General features: G+C 43.3%; 1 protein-coding gene across 3 annotated transcripts in view; it reads right to left on the reverse strand.

Annotated features, from left to right (window-relative positions):
- Positions 1-11904, reverse strand: part of Dhtkd1 (dehydrogenase E1 and transketolase domain containing 1) — a 45294-nt gene extending 33390 nt beyond the window's left edge. Inside the window, exons 1-2 of one of the 3 annotated variants that reach the window (XM_038332497.1) lie at positions 11634-11904; positions 461-616 (exon numbers count right to left, since the gene is read on the reverse strand). In XM_038332497.1, the coding sequence (XP_038188425.1) occupies positions 461-616; positions 11634-11787 (310 nt within the window). In that variant the 5' untranslated portion in view covers positions 11788-11904. The other 2 variants (XM_038332498.1, XM_042055191.1) reach the window with 2 other exon arrangements.
- Positions 11905-21598: the final 9694 nt, after the last annotated feature.

Consider the following 21598-nt stretch of genomic DNA (forward strand, 5'->3'; position numbering starts at 1 on the left):
GTTAGTTTATCTCTATACTAAATACGGTAATAACTTTTAGGAGCAGTTAGGAAAATGAATCAGCGTTCTATATGCTAAGTCTGTGGCACCTACCTGTTTGGATTTTTAAATACTGTTATTTAGGTGTGGGAGAGACATCATGTGCATTCCGTCACACATGGCATAAGAAGGTCAGAGGGAAACTTTGGGAGCTGGTGCTCTCCTTCTACCATGCTTTTCCCTCTTGGTGGCGGGCATCTTTACCCACTGAACTACTCTGCCAACCTGTGCTGTTTTTAACCACAGAGAAACAAGAACACTCGAGAACGTCAAGACAGCTCCCACGTGAAGACAACACAGTATGCCCTTTGTCCCTTCACCTGATGGAAGTCTCTAATCCAGGGCATCGCGTTCCTCAAGAACAGAACAAGACCGACCCTCCACCTGACAGCTCCCCTCTCACGCCCGGGTGCTGCCTTACCTGTCGTAGTGAAAGGTCCCTGCAGAGTCTGTACGAGGGCTTGGATTTCAGGCACAGTCTCCAGCAGGGCTTGTCCCGGGAAGAGAGGGTTGATCTGGGCGGCTTTGTGGCCATGCTCACAATAAACTGTCACCAACCTGGCAAGGCCGTGATCGACTAAATTGGAAGAGTGAAATAGCACAGCTGAGGAGATGCTCAGAAACTACAGAGACACTTGTCACAGAAGGACACTTAACTCGCTGTTCCCACTCCCATTGCCAGTGGGTTTCAGGGTCAAAGACTGTCAGATGCTAGGTAAGTACACTTTCTTTTCGTTGTCGTCGTTGTTTCGTTTGTTTGTTTTTGTTTTAAGAGACAGGGATTCCAGGGTTTCTCTGTGTAGCTTTGGAGCCTGTCCTGGCATTAGCTCTGTAGACCAGGCTACCCTTGAACTCGCCTGCCTCTGCCTCCCAAGTGCTGGGATTAAAGGCGTGTGCCACCACCCCCCATGGTAGCTAAAGTCATGGAAGCAAAAGAAAAGGAAATAGGAGAGGAGCTAGCATCATGAGTACAAACGTGTAAGAATAACTGCGCATATGATAGAATTAGGAGAGAAACTGAGAAGCATTACTTCCACCCTGACGTTCAAGACACGGTCCCTGTTAGCTCCTTCTTTCCTGGTTAGTACAGGGGTATTTAGATCTTAGCTGGAACATTAAAATAGGGCTAATACTGGGTGTGGTGCACACCTTTAATACCAGCACTTGGGAAGTAGAGGCAGGCGGATTCAATGAGTTCAAGGCTAGCCTGGTCTACAAAGCGACAGCCAGGGCTACACAGAAAAATCCTGTCTCAAAAAAAAAAACATACACATAAATCAAGAACCTCTCTGTCTCTCTCTCTTTCCTTCCCTCCTTCTCTCCATATCTCTCTCTCTCTCTCTCTCTCTCTCTATATATATATATATATATATATATATATATATATATATATATATCCCTTTGGTTGGGGTTACACATGCTTTTAATTTGGGAGGCAGAGGCAGAGGCAGATGGATTAAGGCCTAGATAGTAAATTCTAGGCCAGCCAGGGTTATACAGTGAGATCCTATCTCAAACAAACAAACAAAAACAACAGCAATAATAAAAATAGGTAAAAACCCCAAATCAATGTTATATTTCCTTTTCCCCACTCAGTGTTGGGAACAAAAATCCACAGCCACGTGTTTGTTAAGCAAGTACTCTACCATAAGGCCAAATACCCAACCTCAACCTCCCTTGTTTAAAAATGTGCACTTGTTTATTTTGACAAGGGGCGCATGTACTTGCATGTGGAAGTAAGGGGACATTTGCAGAAACCTGTTCTCTCCTTTCACCACATCGGCTCCAGGTGCCAAATTTAGGTTCACAGGCTTGGCAACAAGCACCTATATCCTGTGAGCCATTTTGCCAGCTCTCTTCTTCCCTTATAGACTCCAGACACAGTTGTTTTATAAAACTGTAGACAAAGGGGCTGGAGAGATGGCTCAGAGGTTAAGAGCATTGCCTGCTCTTCCAAAGGTCCTGAGTTCAATTCCCAGCAACTATATGGTGGCTCACAACCATCTGTAATGGGGTCTGGTGCCCTTTTCTGGCCTGCAGACATACATGGAAGAAATGCTGTATACATAATAAATAAATATAAAAAAAACTGTAGACAAAGAACCTAAATTATCTTGTGAGTCACAGAACACAAAACTATCAAAGAGCTCTGTAGATAAGCTGGCCACAGTGGCTCATGCCTGGAAGCAGGACTGCTGAGTACAAGGCCATGCTGGACTACACAGTGAGGTCCAGGACAGCCTTAGCTATAGAGTAAGACTGTCTCAAAGCAAAGCCTCTATAGATCAGGGAACAGGAATACTACTCAGTGGAAGAGAGCTTGGCTAGCATGCGTGAGGCCCTTGCTTAATTCCCAACACCTAAATCATTCATTCATTCATTCATTCATTCAAACAAAGTTAGGCTGGTGTGGTGGTGCACACCTTTAATGCCAACACTTAGAGGGAGAGGGAGTGGCTTCCTATGAGTTCTAGGACAGTCAGGCTACATAGTGATACCCATGTCAAAAAACAAACGAAGCTCTTCAAATGTCTATTTTCTGAACAGTTATTGCCATGGAATGGTTTCCTAGCAACATATGTGCTTCAGTCTGTATTCAATGCGTTGCCAAGCTTGCCTCTTTACATGTGGCAGGCACAGTGAGAAGAGATCAGGGATGCAATGATCAGAGAACATCTTTGCATCATGTCAGCAGCTAGGCAGGCCCACGGTATGCCAGACGCCCAGAGGTGACTCTGGTCTGTTCCCTTCCTGAGTCTCAACCGCGGAGCACGTCCTCTAGTTTGAGGAGACATCCTTACAGCTTCCACATAGTGTTCTTTGTTTAGGATGGATAGAAACTGTTGGAGAAACAAATGTTGTTTACAAACACTATGGTGAAAACATCAGTCTGCATTGCTGTTTACTGTAAATAAAAATGGCAGTGAGGCACACAGACCTGTTTCAAGAAAGAAAACACCAAGTTAACCAGCACAAAGTACACGTCAGCTAATTTAAACCAAACTTGATCTTTCAGTTAAAAGCCAGGTGCTGGGGAGATGGCTTAGCAGTTAAGAGCACAGGCTGCTCTTCCAGAGAACCCTGTTTCAATTCCCAGCACTTACATGGCGGCTCACATCCCTGAACTCTAGTCCCAGGGGACCGGACACCTCTTCTGGCTTCCTGGGCAGTGTGTGCCTTCTCCTCTCACAGTCAGGATGTGTCAGCTTTTCAACTGCTGGGACTACAGGCATGTGTTACCATCTTTGACACTTTTGTTTGTTTTGCCTTGGTTTTCTTTTCTGTTCTTTTTTTCTTTCTTTCTTTTTTTCGACAGGGTTTTTCTGTGTAGTCCCAGCTCCCAGATGTCCTGGAACTCACTCTGTAGACCAACCAGGCTGGTCTCAAACTCAGAGATCTCTGAGTTTTCGGCCTCCTGAGCACTAGGATTAAAGGTGTGCAACACTACCTTTGCACACCACCTCCCAGTTAGGGAAAGTAATTTCTAAAGAGGGACACTGGTAATAAAGAAGCTGTAATTTGAACATAAGTGGTTTTTACTTCAACACTCCATTACACACACACACACACACATGTACACCACACACATACATGCACACACACATACACACACACACACACACACACACACACACACACACACACACACACACTCTTTTTCCCTGGAGAAAAAACCTAGAGCTCTAAGCATACTAAGCAGGCATTCTGCCACTGAGGCAAATCCTTGTCCCTGCATCTTTTACAACAAAAGTTGAAGAGGGATGTCTTTAACCTATAGAAAGAATGACTAGAACTATATAAGGCTAAGGTTGTATACTTTTTGCATCTGCATTAATTTTAGAATTTTCTACAGTTGTGAAAATCACTACTGTTTTCAGTTTCTTCAAACTATTTCTTTACAATTCCAGTAAAGGCCACTGTGGCTTGTAATATGCAGCATCCCCCCAAAACATCACTTCAACTATCAAAGCTCTCCTGTGATAGAGACAGTAACCGCCAGCCTTGGTCTAGAATCCAGTGACTTCCCTCTCTGGAAGGTCTCTGTTCCGGGTTGAACGGGAAATGTTCCCTACGGATTGATGTGTGAGAACATGTTGCTCCCAGCATGTAGTAACATCTGGGCTATGGGGACTGGTGTTGGTGGACGTCGGCCTGTTTGGCCAGGCCTTTAGAGTTACAGTCATTGCTTTCTGAACTGGCAAGATGTCAGGAAGCGCTGGCTCACATTTCTGCTGCTACGATGCTGCCCAGTTGCCTTGCTTTCCTCTCCGTAACGGACTGTCTCCCCTAAAACTCCAGCAAAGATAAACCTTTCTCTTTTGAGTTGCTTCTATCATGTATCTTGTAATGTAAATAAGAAAAGTAGCCACAGTTTTTTTTTTTGTTTTTTCATGATAGGGTTTCACTGTGTAGCCCTGGTTATCCTGGAACTCACCCTATAGACCAGGCTGGCCTCAAACTCAGAGATCCACCTGCCTCTGCCTTCCGAGTGCTGGAAGCTGTACGCCATCACTGCCAGCTTCTAACACCATTTTTCTGTTTATTAGTTTTCGAGACAGGGTTTCTCTGTAGCTTTGGAGCCTGTCCTGGAACTAGCTCTTGTAGACTGGGCTGGTCGCAAACTCACAGAGATCTGCCTGCCTCTACCTCTTGAGTGCTGGGATTGAAGGCATGTGCCACTAGCACCCAGCACAACACAGTTTTTAAAAGATAAAAAAAGCCAGGTAGTAGTGGCACATGTCTTTAATCCCAGCATTTGGAAGGCAGAGGCAGGAGGACCTCTGTGAATTCAAGGCCAGCCTCGTCTACAGAGTCAGTTCCAGGACAGCCAGGGCTACAAAAAAAAAAAAAACCCTGTCTCAAAAACAACAACAAAAGAAGAAGAAGAAAAGGAGGAAGAGGAGGAGGAGGAGGAGGAGGAGGAAGAGGAGGAGAAGGAGGAGGAGGAAAGAAAAGAAAAGCTAAAAAGTCTAAAATCCTTCAGTATAAAGTATACGTCGTGAGAATCACTACTCTTAAACTCACCTCCACTGTGAATTGGAAATTTAAATAAATAGATACAAAATTGATGCATAATATTCTAGGTTTGATACCACGCACAAATAAAATAAATAAATAAATAAAATAAAGTTACTTGGTAACTAAGGTTTACCGAGACTAAAGTACAAGCCATTACCAAGAGTAAACTACAAAGAACACAGCCTGGGTCAAAGTTTAACTGATGAAAACACTAACAATCACCCCAGTGTAAGAGGTTTCTAAAGGCAAATGTAGTGTTTCCTCAAGTCCTCAGCACAAAGCAAGGCTTGGTGAATGGTATGGGCAGGAGCTGACTGTAACCAAGACAAGCACGAGGGTGAAGAAGCCTTCCACAGCCTTCACTTCATCCTCTCTTGGTGCTTTTCCTGTGATTCTACCATAAAGTCTAGGCTGCCCTTGAACTCACTGTCCTCTTATTTCATTCTGGGAATGAATTATAGGTCTGTGTCACCAGTTCGACCACTTGTTACTTCTGAAGTGTCAAAGTGTCCATTTCTAGAAGGGTTTGTATTTTATCTTATAAATACTTCAAAATTAAATCATGATTCATAATAGAAAATCATTCCTCTGGATTAAGACTGTACTTTCACAGCAATGGATATACTTGAAAAATACTAAAGACATGACCATGGCCTCACCTGATTCTTATTCTTTATTTAAAGAAAGTTAGTTTATTTATTTACTTTGTGTGTGTGTGTGCAAACGCTCGCGCATGTGTGTTTGTGTGTGTGTGTGTGTGTGTATGTGTGCATATGTGCCTACAGAAGTCAGAAGAGGGTGTCAGATCCTCTGGAGTTGGAGTTACAGAAGATTGTGAACTGCCCAAAATCCAGTTCTCTGAAAGAACATCAAGGGTGTTAACCTCTGAGCCATCACTCCAACTTCCAGACTCCCAATTTAAAAAAGCTAACTATAAATACATTTGTCCAGAATTTAAGGACAAAAACAGAAAGACATCATTATATTTATAGCAAAGAGCATAGAAACAATGTGTTGGCCCATATTTAAAAGGCATCTTCTTGGCCAGGCAGTAGTAACACACACCTTTAACTCAGCACTTGGGAGGCAGAGGTAGGCGGACCTCTATGTGTTTGAGGCCAGCTGGATCTACAAGAGCTAGTTCCAGGAAGCTAGGAGAAACAGAGAAACCCTGGCTCAAACAAACAAACAAACAAATAAATAAAATAAATAAAGCATCTTCTCCTGATACTCAATGTTCTGGTTATATAAGAAAGAGTTAAATACCCCAAACACACACACACACACACACACACACACACACAAATTGCATGAGCCTAGCATGGTGATGCATGCCTGTAATCCCAGGATGCAGGTAGCTGAGGCAGGAGGACTACCATGAGTTCAAGGCCAGTCTAGGCTACAATAACAAGTACCAGGTCAACTAGAATTACAGAGTAAGACTATGTCTCAAAAAATTGCATATACAAGAACATATGATACATGTGTCTTTTTTAACCTTTATTTTTATTTCTATAAATGGGTATTTTGCTTACACGTGTGCCTGGTGCCAGCAGAGAGCCCTGACCTTATATCTCTTACTAAAGAATAAACAGTGGGACTAGAGAAGCAGCTCAGAGATTAAGGACACTGACTGCTCTTCCAGAGGATCCAGACTTAATTCCTAGCACCCACGAGATGACTCACAAACTTCTGTAACTCAGCCCCAGGGACCTCTGGGTCTGGGATATGCGGTATACAGACACCAGGCATATGTGGTACAGAGACACAAGTGCATGCAAAACACCTCTATACATAAAACCTTAAAAAATCTTTAAAAGAATGAAAGAAAACATGAGGTCAAGTGGAAACTATATTATCAACAAATGGGTAGAAATTCAGCTCTGCTATCAAGAACAACTGTCTTAGCACCTAGAACAGAATATAACAAGGAGAAAAGAGCAGGACCCAGAGGCAAGAGCTCCAGGCAAAGTGCTTGCCTGAGTGTCACAGGTCCGGAGTTGATTCCACACACTAAGATAATAAAATGAGGTCAGGAATAGTGATTCCAGAAAGGCTGTCTGGGAGACCCATGCCTCCTTAGGGTACAGTACCTGACATAGCACGGGCTTGTTTTTGTTTTTGTTTTAACTCAAATATGTTTACTCAGTACCTGCTATGCCCAGAGATTTAGGTATAGACAATACATATTCTATATTGCTCAAGTTTCTAAATACGAATGAGGTAAAAGAAGAAATAGTATCTTAGGGGAGACATCCTCCACTTGGTATGATCAGCCTTTTGTATGCAGCACAAAATGTCATTTATGAAGTTTAAGGGGCTGGAACATGACCCGGCAGTTAAGAGCACTTGCTGGTCTTGCAGAAGACCCAGGCTTGGTACCCAGCATCCATACTGAGTGGCTCACAACCACCTATAACTCTAGCTCTATGTGTGCACGTGCATGCGCGTGCACACATGCATGCACACACGCACGCACACACACACACAGAGAGAGAGAGAGAGGGAGGGAGGGAGGGAGGGAGGGAGGGAGAGAGAGAGAGAGAGAGAGAGAGAGAGAGAGCGCAAATAATAAAAGCCAGACTGTGGTGGTGCACACCTTTAATCCCAGCACTTGGGAGGCAGGGGCAGGTGGTGGATTTCTGTGAGTTCGAGGCCAGCCTGGTCTACAGAGAGAATTCCAGGACAGGCTCCAAAGCTACAGAGAAACCCTATCTCGAAAAACAAACAAAAAACAAGAAGAAAAGGAAAAAACCCACAATTTTCCTCCCCCCAAAATCCCTTAAGCCAGATATCGCAACTCACAAATAACTGTTTCCATCATCGACTTCGCTCTTCCTTCACAGTGGCCCTAACCACGTACAATCATACCCATGACCTGAGGTTATAGTTCAATACTGAACTTTCAGATGTTACCAGGTAGCTCATACTAAAGCAAGTTCTCTATTTGGAGGCTGTGGAAAGTGATTTGGTGAGAAGGGAAGAAAGAAGGACTTAAACATAAAATCAACTTCAGAGATATTCTTCTAACTTCAGCCTGAAGTTCCCAAAGTGATTCTCATATACTCTTCCAAATAGTAACTATTAGACAGGGTTTCCGATGGCAATCTTAATTCATTAGGTCAGTAGGGTGTAAAAGAAAAGGCCAAACCCATCACAGCAGCTGTATGTTGAGTGTCCACTAACACGACCCTTCATGTACAACATACATTCCTTATGACTAGCCAAAGGCGGATACACACAGATACACACATTCACATAATTCCTAGGCTGAGGGTGTATGTAGTGGTACAGAACTTGCCTAGCATGCACAAGGCCCTCAGTTTGATCTCCAACGCTATAAAAAGAAAAAGGAGGGGGGTTATGTTTCAGAACCTCACATGAGGTCACTGAATTAGAACCTGGGTAAAGAGAAAAGATTCAGAGCTAGGAAATGGCATTTTAAGAACTGAAATCACTGTTAATCGGCAAATAAGTTTAAGAATAATGGATATGAATTATAGGGAGCTGAGGAGTAAGTAGCTTGGTAGGTAGGCTTATAGGTTCGAACAAAACTGGAAAAAATCTACACACTGAATTTGCAATGTGGAAGAAAATATTTACAGCCTTGCAAATCCAGAATTAACAATCTAGTTGGTCAAAATGCTTTCCCTAAAAAAAAAAAAAATTGACTACAGCCAGGTATGGTGTTCATGCTTTTAAAATAGCACTTAGGCAGATACAGGTGGATCTCTGAGTTTGAGTCCATCCTGATTTACGGAGCGAGTTCTAGGACAGCCAGGGCTAAACAAAAGAAAGAGATAAGATTTATTTTCAATGGTCCGCAAGATAAAGAGCAAAATACTCTAAGGTTCCAAAGCATGAAGAGTCAAAGAAAGGTCTGGTCAGCAATTAAATGATAAAAAGGATTTTTTTTTTTTGTAGAAACGGTCTCACTATGTAGCTTCAGCTGACCTGAATTCGCTATGTAGAACAGGATGGTATTGTACTCACAGAGGCCCAAGCTGCCTTTGTCTCTCCAGTGAGAGGACTAAAGGCATACACCAAGAATGATAGAGGGAATGTCAACATTAATATTAGGATCAAAGAAGCCAACTGGGGGGTGGGAACATTGTGGCACACACCTTTAATCCCAGTGCTTAGGAGGCAGAGGCAGGCAGATCTCTGAGTTTGCGACCAACCTAGTCTACACAAGCTCCACATCAGCCAAGGTTATATAATGACACCCTGTTTCAAACAAACAAGAGGCTAAATGGTGGAACCGAATAGAAGACCCGGATATCAATTTACACATTTTCAAACACCTGATCTTTGATAAAGAAGCAAAAAATATCAAATGGAAAAAGGAAGCATATTTAACAAGTGGTGCTGGCATAACTGGATATCAACATGTAAAAGAATGAAAATAGACCCATATCTATCACCACGCACAAAACTCAAGTCCAAATGGATCAAAGACCTCAGCATAAAGCCAGCCACACTGAACCTTATAGAAGAGAAAGTGGGAAGGACACTTGAACACATTGGCACAGGGAACCACATCCTAAATAGAACCTCAGCAGCACAGACACTGAGAGAAACAATTAATAAATGGGACCTCCTGAAACTGAAAAGCTTCTGTAAAGCAAAGGACACGGTCAACAAGACAAGATGACAGTCTACAGAATAGGAAAAGATCTTCACTAACCCCATATCAGACAGAGGTCTGATCTCCAAAATATGCAAAGAACTCAAGAAATTGGACACCAAAATAACACATAATCCAATAAAAAATGGAGTACAGACCTAAACAGAGAACTCTCAACAGAGGAATCTAAAATGGCTGAAAAACACTTAAGGAAATGTTCAACATCCTTAGTCATCAGAAAAATGCAAATCAAAACAACTCTGAGATTCCATCTTATACCAGAAAGAATGGCCAAGATCAAAGACACTGATGACAACTTATGCTGGAGAGGTTGTGGGGAAAAGGGAACACTTCTGCATTGCTGGTGGGAATGCAAGCTGGTACAACCCCTTTGGATGTCAGTGTGGCGATTTCTCAGAAAATTAGGAAACAACCTTCCTCAAGACCCAGTAATATCACTTTGGGGTATATATCCAAAGGATGCTCAATTGTGCTACAAGGACATAGCAGCTTTGTTTGTCATAGCCAGAACCTGGAAACAACCTAAATGCCCCTTGATCAAAGAATGGATAAGGAAAATGTGGTACAGCTACACAATGGAGTACTACACAGCAGATAAAAATAACATCTTGAATTTTGCAGGAAAATGGATGGAGCTAGAAAACATTATTTTGAGTGAGGTAACCCAGACCCAGAAAGACAATTATCTCATGTACTCACTCATAGGTGGTTTTTAAACATAAAGCAAAGAAAGCCAGCCTACAAACCACAATCCCAGAGAACTTAGACAACAATGGGGACACTAAGGGAGACTTGCATAGATCTAATCTACATGGGAAGTAGAAAGTAGGAAAAGACACAATCTCCTGAGTAAACTGGGAGCATAGGGACCTTGGGGGAGGGTTGAAGGGGGAGGGGCAGGGAGGGGAGCAGAGAAAAATGTAGAGCTCAATAAATAGCAATTTTTTTTAAAAAAAATAAGAAGCTAAATAGGGGCTGGAGAAATGACTGAGTAATTAAAGAAGCATAGTTGCAAAGATCAGGGTGAGATTCCCAGTACCCACATGCCAGTTCACAGTATCTGTGCACCCAGTTCCAGGGGGTCCAACGCCTTCTTTGGACACCAGGCATGCACATGGTATACATATATACATGCAGGTAAAACACTTATACACATAAATAGATAGATAGATAGATAGATAGATAGATAGATAGATAGATAGATAGATAGATAGATAGATAAGAAAGATATATAATAAGTAAATGTAAAAAAATTTAAAGACGCCAACAGTTTTCTCTAATAACCTGCATTTTCCTGCTGCATAAGGACAAATGATAGAATAACTTAACTTTGCAGCATAAACCAAATACTCAAAATTATTCTTGGACGTGAGACTGCAACATAGTTCCAAAAACTGATTTTCGCGTTGGCCAATTACGTCAAAACCTATCAGCCACATGGTTGCGAGTTCAGCAATTAAAGCGAAAGGCTAGCTAGGTCCAAGGGCAAATAATACCACTGTTGTCTAGATCATGTACCAACTGCCCTCCTGCAAGTAGCACAGAGATGCCATCTGTTGGCCCTGCAAATATATCATCTGGTTAAGAGCTGGGAGATCTTAGAACGTGTCTCCTTCCACAGAACCATCTCCACAAAAGGCTAAATCCCTACTTGTTGATGGATGAGGAATGGAAAAGAGAAGCTGTTCCCAAACTAGGATCCAACAAAAAAGATGGGGAGACTACGTGAACACAAAGCCCAGGAATGCCCAATTGTGGAAGCTAGACAGTGGGGTGACCTCCACACTGACAACTCCCACACCTTCTTCCTACCATCTCCTCAGCTCTCCCAGGCTGCGATCCTTCACAGGCCAGAAGTTCCCAGGCGCCCAGTACCCACGCAGCGCAGGTTTGTCCCTGCCTCCCAGTGTCCAGCCGCACCCCTAACCTGAGGGGCGTGTACGGTCGCCTCGGGGCTCTCCGCTCTCCGCCTTCCTAGGCCGGTAGCCATAGACGCCCCTCTCCGTCTGGTAACCGCGCCGGAGAAGCGGGATAGCCAGGCAGAGGGCTCTCCTTGCAGCTGCCATAGTGGCCGGAGTCATGTCAGTCTGGGTCCGAAGATGCTGTGAAAGAATGGGAGAAACAGGAGCCGCAGCCGAGGCGAGAGAGATGGTCGTAGGAGAGCGAGACCCTGAATGCACCACGTGAGGCTGAGGACTCGCCCCGGGACAACGCCCCCGGGCTTCATTGGTCAAGGTGTTGGCCTCTCAGAGCCAATCAGAGGCTGGAAGCTGAGGCGTAGCTACGCCCAGTATCCAGGCTGGTGGGGGGAATCCCAGGGCCAAAGGCCTTCTGGATTTGGACCCAGTGCAAGACTGGCAACCGAGCAAGACCAGCTTTGTGGTATAAAGTAGAGCTATGTGTACATCCTGAAGTCTCCCGCCTTAAAATCCACCCTCTGCTGGAAGCTGCAGAGTACAGCAGTGTAGTTTTCCTTACAGAAAGGACAAAAAACAAGGATGCAAAAGAGAAAGGACTTGGGGGAAATAAGAAAACTCAGTTTCACCATTTTTTTTTAAGTTAGCCTACAAAGTGATGGGTTTCATGGCTGCATTTTCGATCATATTTTTTTTTCTCAATGATCCTCCTTCCTTACTCCCCTGCCTTTCCTCATTGACCCCTTTCTTCATCCTATATCCTCCGTTATGCTTTCTCTCTTCCTTTCTTCCTTTCTTTTTCTTCCTTTCTTTTGGTTTTTTGAGATAGGGTTTCTCTGTGTAGCCCTGGCTGACTTGAACTTGCTCTGTAGACCAGGCTGGCCCCGAACTCAGAAAGATCTGCCTGCCTCGGACTCCCGAGTGCTGGATTAAAGGTGTGAGCCACCACTGCTCGGTGCATTTTCATGGTGTTTATAACATTTTATGTCTATGGGTGTTTCCCCTGTGTATATCTGTGCACCACGTGCAAGCAGTGCCTGTGGAGGCCCAAAGAAGGCAATAGCACCTCAGGATCTGGGACAAAAGATGATTGTGAGCTGCCACGTTGGTGCTGGGAATTGAAGCCAGATCTTCTGGAAGGGCAGCCAGTATTCTTAACTGCTGAGCCATCTCTCCAGACCTTAACAATCTAGAATCTACACGTGAAGGGAAAAAAGAAGTACTTTTCTTTCTGAGCCTGGCCTACTTCGCTTAATTTGAAGTGGTGGTTTGATAGCAATGGCCCCATAAACTCGCAGATTTGAATGTTTGGTCACTAGGGCATGGCTGTTACTTGACAAGGATTAGGAAGTGGCCTTGTTGGAGTGGGTTTGGCCTTATTGCAGGAAGTGTGTCACTGGGAGTGGGCTTTGAGGGGGAGGGAGTCTCAAAAGCTCAAGCCAGGCCCAGTGTCTCTCTCTTCCTGCTGCCTGCTGACCCAGAAATCTCAGCTACCATGTCTGCCTGTTTGCAGGCCAATGTGCTCCATGAGGAGAATGGACTAAACCTCTAAACTGTAAGCAAGACCAATCGAAAGCTTTCCTTCGTAAAAGTTTCGATGCCATGGTGTCTCTTCACAGCAATAGAACACTGACTAAGACGCATGATAGTTTATACTTTCACCACAAATGACTATTTCACTCTTCATGGCTTCTCTCTCTCTCTCTCTCTCTCTCTCTCTCTCTCTCTCTCTCTCTCTCTCTCTCTCTCTCTCCGTGTGTGTGTGTGTGCGTGTGTGTGTTAATAACTTTTTTCATTCGACAGCTCACAGGCTGACTACATGGCTTGGCTGTTGTGCATGCTGCCAAGTGAACACAGTGTGCAGGTATCTCTGCTATATGCTGTCTTCGATGCTTTCAGGTTTATACTCAGGAATGGTATTCATGGATCTTGCAGTAGTTCATTCTTATGGTTTGTTTGGGAATCCTTAATTACTGTTATATTGCTGTGGAGAGACACCCCAACCAGGACAACTCATAAAAGAGAACATTTAATCTGGGTCTTGCTGCCTGTTTCAGAGAGAGTTAGTCAATGACTCTCATGGCAGGGTTATGGCGGCAGCAGGCTGACATGATGCTAGAGCAGTATCTGAGAGCTTCTAGCCTGATCGGCAAGCATGAAGCAGAGAGAAAGCATGTGTCTTGCGTGGGCTTTTGAACCCTCAAAGCCCACTCCAGTGACACACCTTTTCTAACAAGATCATACCTCATAAACCCTTCTAAAACAGCCCATGAACTGGGGGCCAAATATTCAAACACAAGTGCCTATGAAGGTCACCGTCATTCAAGCTATTATCAGACCTCCATAGTCACATACTCATTTCCATAGTGCTTATAATAATTTACATTCCTCCTAACAGTGCATAAAGGTCCCAGTCTTTTCCATCCTTGCCAATGTTTAAGCATTTTTCTTTTCTTTTTCTTTTTCACTTGTTGCTTTTTGAAACTAGGCCTTACTCCAAAGTTCAAGCAAGTTACCTCCCAAATGCTGGGATTACAGGTGTAATTACCACACCTGGCTTTTTGTTATCTGCTTCCTTGATAATAATGTGTTTGCCATTCTGACCCAGGTCTGGCTAAAGATCCTGAGTACTTTTAAATGTATTTATTAGCCATTTATACTTATTCTTTTGATATGTTTAATTTATATGCAATTTGTTGGTTGGATAATTTGTTTTCACTTTTTTTTAGTTTTCTATCTATTCTGGACATAATCCCATGTCTGATAAATGTCTGACAGAGATTTTTCCTCCCATTCTGTTGACTGTCTCTTCCCACTGGCAACTGTTCCCTTCATTGTTCAGAACCTTTCCAATCTGATGTAACCCCATTTGTAATCCTTGTCTCTGGGCCTAAAGAAAACTACAAAATACTCAGGCACTCAGGCACTAAGCAGTGGGACCTAGGGCACTTAATGTCTTCACTGTGTCCAGGGCACCGGCCAATTACTTTCCCTGGAGTAGCTTCAGTTGGTAGCTTAAAGCGAACAGGCACCTGAGTTTGGTAATACATAGATGTAACCCCAGAACTCAGGAAACTGAGGCCAGAGGATGGCAAAGTCGAGGCCAGCCTGGCTTACATAGCAAGACTCTGTCTCAAAATAGCAGCAAAACAAAAGTAAAAAGCAAAGCAGGAAGGCACGTTCTACATAGTGCTCTAACTGAAGGACGGCCACTTGGAGTTCCTGGGCAGATGTTCTAGGTCATGCTGTAACTGCAGGACGGCCACTTGGAGTTCTTGGGCAAGTGGTGAGCATTCCCTTTAAACGGAAGTGCTGGGAAAGCAGGGACTCCAGTCTGGGAGCTGCAAGAGATGCCTTGAAGTTTTTATATCTGTTCACCAGCTGGCTCCATTGTGGTAGAGTCTACCAGATACTCAACCAACGGTAACTCAGTGTTGCTTCTGATAGAGGAAGTTAAACTTAGGATGCCAAGGCTATTTAAAATTGTACTCACTCACTTCAGAAATACATCATACCTATAAAATACATAGATATGAATGTATATGTATGAAATATTAAATAACAGATTGCTATTGTTTTTGCTTATCTATTACCACACAATTTAGAGCCTTAAAACAGCAAATATATATTACCTAAAATTTTCATAGGTTAGTACATCAGTTTATCTCAGCCTGTCTGACTCAAGATTTCTTAGGAGGACCCTGTTAAGTGAAATTTCCATTCATCTGAAGGTTCAACTGGAAAAATCAATTTCCATGTTCAGTCATTCCCACGGACACTGGGAGGACTAAGTTCTTTGTGAGCTCCTAGATAGTTCGTTGCCATGTGAACCTCTTCAAAGTGCACTCCAAAGCAGCACCTTTCTTTCAGCTTTTGAAAAATATGTATTTGCCAGGTGTGGTGGTGCACACCTTTAGTTCCAGCACTTGGGAGGCAGAGGCACGCGGATCTCTGAGTTTGAGCCCAGCTTGGTCTATAAACACAATGGGGGAGGGTGGAGGCATGTGGAAAATACCTACATGTAGAAAATAAATTCTAAATGTTAGCTGTTATTATATTGCTTCAAAGAAGAGAAGAAATGTGCAGAAATTGTCCCATATTAAGTACCTAAAGGATAGCAGTGATTGTTCTTAGCTTAATATTAATATTGACTTTTTAATGTGAAAGCATTTATACGAAGTGACAAGTATATTTAGATGAGTCTTTCATTAAATAGGAAACAATGGATTGACTCTTCCTATGGATTTCATGGGGAAATAGACTATTGTGTCTGCAGTGTATTACCTTCCAGAAGAAACACATGCTAAAAATAATAACTTTGTCTTTATCTTCAGCAACTGACACAGAAAGTGAGACTATGAAATATTCTCTTGCAAAGAACTTTTTCCCTGTGTTTTTTCTCAGTGCAGCACTCTTGAGTTATGAACACAACCCCTTTGCACTTTGATTTTAAAATACTTGGAAGCAATGATAACATGTTGCTCGAAACAAAAATAATGTAGCTTAAAATTCTAACTTTAGAACTAAAATAAAGTACCTGAATGGCAAAGTTGCAATGACTTGGCTTCTTCTAGGAGCCACCAAGTCTCTGCAGCCCATATGGAAAACTACAGGTGCATGCAACAGGCCCAGTAAAGATTACGGTTGTTGTAAAAAAAAATCTCATTTATAATATACTTTGTAAAGAGATATTCTTTCCAAAACTGCAAAGAGAGTGTTTAACTCTCAGAAGTCTGCCTGCTAGAGAGGGTGTTGACAAGCTGGCAATGAGCAGGCTGTGAAAGAATTTACCGACATAGAAAAAGGCAGAAGTAGAGTATATTAAAAATACTGAAGCCAGGCATGGTGACACACACCTAAGGCAAGCCATCTCTAAGATCAAGGCTAGCTTGGTCTATAGAGCGGGTTCCAGGACAGCCAGGGCTACAGTAGAGAAACTGTACAAAGGCATTCAAGGGGTGGAGAGAGTTCCTATACAAGCAGTCAGACAGGGTTTCAGAGTCATGGTGCTGGGTGTTTTAGAAGTTAGGGAGTGGGACAAGGATGGGCCACTAGGCAAGCAAACTCCTGATGATCTCTTCCCACTTGTTTTTATATATATGCATGGGTGTTTTGCCTGCATGCATTTGGCTGTGAGGCCACATTAGATCCTCTTGAACTGAGCTGCCATGTGGATGCTAGGAATCAAACCTAGGTCCTCTGGAAGAGCAGCCAGTGAGTGTTCTTGACCCCTGAGCCATCTCTCCAGCTCCTGTGCATGCTCATTAAAGAGTGAGTTCTCTACAGTTTTACTGGGATACCCTAAGGCAGAGTGCAGCCAGGGCTTGCTAAGGTTCACTTCTTTAGACCCTGGTTGGAGGCAGCAGGTACTGTGCTTTGAGCCCAGCTTGTTCTGAAGCACAACAGCCCTTTTTTCTGAGGCTAGAATGGCTCACTGCACCCAACTGTCTTGGAATGGCACCCATAAAATCTACTCACTGTTATCAACTGATCGAAGTTGACAGCTTCCTGGCTATGTGGTGGTCCATACCCATAGTTTCAGGGAAGGGTCAGTAGCGCAGGATCATCTCTGGCTACACAGTTAGTTTGAGACCAACCAGGCCTACATGAGATCCCCTTTGACACACGAGTACACACACATAGAAACACCAACATGGAGTCGGCAGGGGTGAGAGAGAGTGCACCCCAGCTGAGGCCAGTTGAGGGATGGTGCTGCAGCTGAAGAGCTATTGTCAGATGCCCTTGTCCAGATGGCAGCAATTCTAGGGGAAGGCACCACGGCCTCTCAGACTGAGGACCCAGAGCACATTTGGGCCCTACAGACGGTAGTTGGAATGTAGCAGTGAAGAACCCGAAGAACTGGAGGAAAAAGGCAAGTCTAGACGGTAGGCTGCTCCCACCAGCCCCTCAAACAAGATCCTGGACAAGAAGCTGTGGAAATGGCACCGGTGACTGAGGAAGGTATCGTTGGTCTTGTAGTTGGTGATATCCAAGGCCAGGATCCAGGCCCTGGGGTTTCATTGCCAGACTCTCTGTTAGAGGGAGGATAAAGATGCACAGGGAGCCTTAGCCCCGAACAGGCACAGAACAGATAAACTGGTGAAAAGCATGATGTCTGGGGGAAGCCAGCCTGCACCAGGTTCCTATCTGGATGCACACAGGAGATATCAGTGAGATGATACTGAAAGCCCTTCAAGCCTGGCAAGCACGTCCTGCTTGGATGTGACCATGCTGAGGGCTTCCCTACCTGCCTACATCCCAGCCCCATTTCCACTCCATTCCAGAGCCAGACTGATCACTTCCCTGTATGTAACACCCCTTCCCATCTTCCCATCTCCCTTTTCAAGGCAAAACGAATTTCTGAGAGATCCACTTTATTCAGTTCTGTAGATATGTTGACATTAGTCCCAGCCTTAGTACATGTCACTTTGGGGAGAACAAAATGTCACACACACACACACACACACGAAAAGGTGTGTATTTAATTGCTTTGGAAATTTTAGTTCTGAATTGTGTATGGACTATTTAATCACAGATAGCCCACACCAGGGACCTAGCAATGCAGCTAGAAAGTTCAGTAGTGGAGAACAAGTAGAGGGTAGAAAACTGGCTCTCTCACCTCACCCATCTGACTGACTCATGACTCTGTGGTACAAAATGAAATGATGCTGACGGTTGGAACGGATGATTACACTCACGGACCTTTGCCATTAGCAGCAAACACACCATTCGTGGCTACAGTAACGGAAAACTCTTCCTCCCCACCCTGCCCGTTCATTTCAATCTTCCCCTTGAAGTTCATTATCTTGGCATGGATTCCTAGTATTTGGAGTAAAGGGACTCAGGTGCACTGGTTCCTAAGCGGTGTTAAAACAAAGAAAGTTGGGGAAAATTACAGTACTATTATTTAACCAAGATGTGATAGATGTGTAACATTTTCTCTGAATTTGTCAAATGCAAATGGACTAGACATTGTTGCTGTATTTATTGGCTGTATATATTGTATATAGTTATTGTACTTATTTTATATATATATATATATAGTTTTCTCATATTAGTTATAGCCTTCTTTATTTTAGACAAAAAGGGGAAATGTAGTGGCATTTCAATTTCATTTTAATAAATAAAGCCTGCCTGAAGATCTGAGAGTAAAACATCCCCACTGGTCAGCCGTACAGACCAGGTAATGGTAACACACACCTTTAATCCCAGTAGCCACACCAGTTGCCATAGAAACTGGGCGGTGCATGATTTTTATCCCAGAACTAGAGAGGATTATAAAATGGGAGGAGACAGTTCTCAGTCACAGTCTTATTTTGAGATTCCTGGAGGCAGGATTGCCATTTCGGACTGAGGTCGAGGTAAGAGCCAGTGGCTGGCTGCTCTGCTTTTCGGGTCTTCAGGTTGAACCCCAATATCAGTCTCTGGGTTTTTATTAGTTGTGTTTTTGCCCTGTTTTAAAAATAAATGGGGAATAATTAAGGAAGACATTTGGCATCAGTCTTGATCCTTCACATGCACACTCACACACATCCAAAATAGGATCGAGGAGAAAGTCCTTCCTAATTTCCTGCCTAGTCTACAGGCACCCATTGCCTTTGCTTTGTGTTATAACATAAAATGTCTCTGCTTTGACTCAGGGCACCATTTTCTCCCGCACTTCCAAGTCTGTCCCTTCATTCCACAAGGAGATTGCCTCTCCAGAGGCCTTTTTGCTCTCTTCTGTATCATCAGATCTTTCCCTCCTATTTGGATCATTTTCACTAGAACATATTCTACCCCTCCCTCCCTCACTCCCTCTCTCTCTCTCTCCTTTTGGTTTTTCAAGACAGGGTTTCTCAGTGTAGCCCTGGCTGTTCTGGAACTTGCTCTGTAGACCAGGCTGGCCTCAGACTCAGAGACCTTGCTTCTGCCTCTCAACTGCCTGGATTAAAGGTGTGTGCCCCCACCACCCAACCATTTATCTCATTTTATCCCAGAACTCGGGAGGCAGAGGCAGACGGATTTCTGTGAGTTCCAGTCTTGCCTGGTCTACAGAGTGAGTTCCAGAACATGTTCCAAAGTTACACAGAGAAACCTTGCCTCGAAAAACCAAACCAAACCAAATCAAACAAAAGGCATAAAGGAAAAAATAGGGATAGAGTGTAGCTTTGTGGCTGAGCACTTATGTAGCATGTACCCTACACTGGGCTTGATCCCAACACTTGGTTACAAAAATCAAACAAAATTCCAAATTCTTTTATGGCTATGTTTTTCCTACTGGTCTTTATTGTAAAATTCCCCAAATATATATTCCCGCCCTCTATCTTCGACTTAATCTTCAACAATCCTAATATAGTTCTATCATTTTATTACCCTGCCGCCTGCAAGGCCAATATGGTTTCTGAAATGAGCATTTCTCATCATGGTGTTCTCCATTTTCTCAGGGACACTGGCAGCTACTCACTTTCCCTCCCTGAAACATTTCTTCCTCTGCCTTTCATGACACCAACACTCTTACTGGTTTTCCTTTTTCTCCTTCATCTCCCATTTACAGACCCAACTCTTATATATTTAGAAGTTTCTCTGGGATTAGTCTTGAGCCTTCCTCTTCTTGATATTTTCTTGGGCAATCTTACCCATTTTTATGGTTGCACAGATAGTCCCAAATGTAACTATGGTTTAATTTAGGATTTTTTACTTTATGATGGTACAAAAGTAAACTTACATTCAGTAGAAACTCACGTTTGGACTTTTGATGTCTCTCTCTCTTTTTTTCGAGACAGGGTTTCTCTGTAGCTTTGGAGCCTGTCCTAGAACTAGCTCTTGTAGACCGGGCTGGCCTCGAACTTGAACTCTCAGAGATCTGCCTGTCTCTGCCTCCCGAATGCTGAGATTAAAGGTGATGTTTTTTTCTCAAGACAGCAAACATTAGTCTGGATGCTAGGCAGCTGAAGTTCCCAGTTAATTACGTAAGTGCTCATGAGATAACAATATCACTGTAAGCATATTGTGCTGTTGAGACAGAATGTTTAGTAGGTTAAGTAGGTGAAATATTTTCAGTTTATGTTGAATGTAACACAGTTTTGAAGATGATGCAACCCTGCTGTAAATAAAGCTGCATTCATGCCTAGTTGATGATTAAACTTTCATCTCGGGCAGAATTCATTGCTGTGTTTCAACTGTCCTCTTAATTATATCTAGCTGGATAAGTCAGGCTTTAGTGTATTAAAATACTATGATTTAGTGCTAGGGACCAAACCCAGGGTGGTTTGCATGCTAAGCAAATGCTCTACCACTGAGCTTTATCTTAGCTCTTAGTTCCAGGACAGGCTCTAGAAACTACAGGGAAACCCTGTCTCGAAAAACAAAACAAACAAACAAAAAAAAACAAAACAAAAAAATGTCTGTGTGCCTGGATGTATAGATGAGGCCTGCAGGGGTCTGAAAGGGTCTCAGAGGTCCTGGAACTGGAGCTAATGGTTGGTTGCAAGGGTAACAAGTGATTCTAATGGATGAGCAATCTCTCCAGCTCCCATTTTTAATGTTTTAAAATGGGATCCTGAGTTGGAAGCCAAAGCTTCAGGAAACAGTAGGCAATTCTCTAAGCCATATCTCCAGGCCCAAGAAATAAATACTTTCTTGTTTGTTTTGAGATAAGATGTTGCTTATATGTGCCAAGCTGGCCCCTAACTTGTCAATCCTCCTGTTTCAGTCTCCCAGGTACTGGTATTTACAGATGTGAACCACACCAGATCTAGAGCAGGTTTAAGACACTGAGAAAAAGAAAAGTAGAGAAATGTAAGCTGTCATCACTTGTGTGGTGTCATAGAAAAAAAACACCTCATAATTACTTAGTAATGATACAGAATGGCAGCTTTCACTTCACCTCTCTCCTTTGGTCCCCTCTATGTGCTTGACCTAGTGGTTGTGTTGAACAAAAAAAAATTAACACAGAAAAGGCACAATTTGAAAGAGGATTATAACAAAAGGGTGT

The sequence above is a fragment of the Arvicola amphibius genome, chromosome 6, assembly GCF_903992535.2.
Source record: "Arvicola amphibius chromosome 6, mArvAmp1.2, whole genome shotgun sequence".
NCBI lineage: Eukaryota > Metazoa > Chordata > Mammalia > Rodentia > Cricetidae > Arvicola > Arvicola amphibius.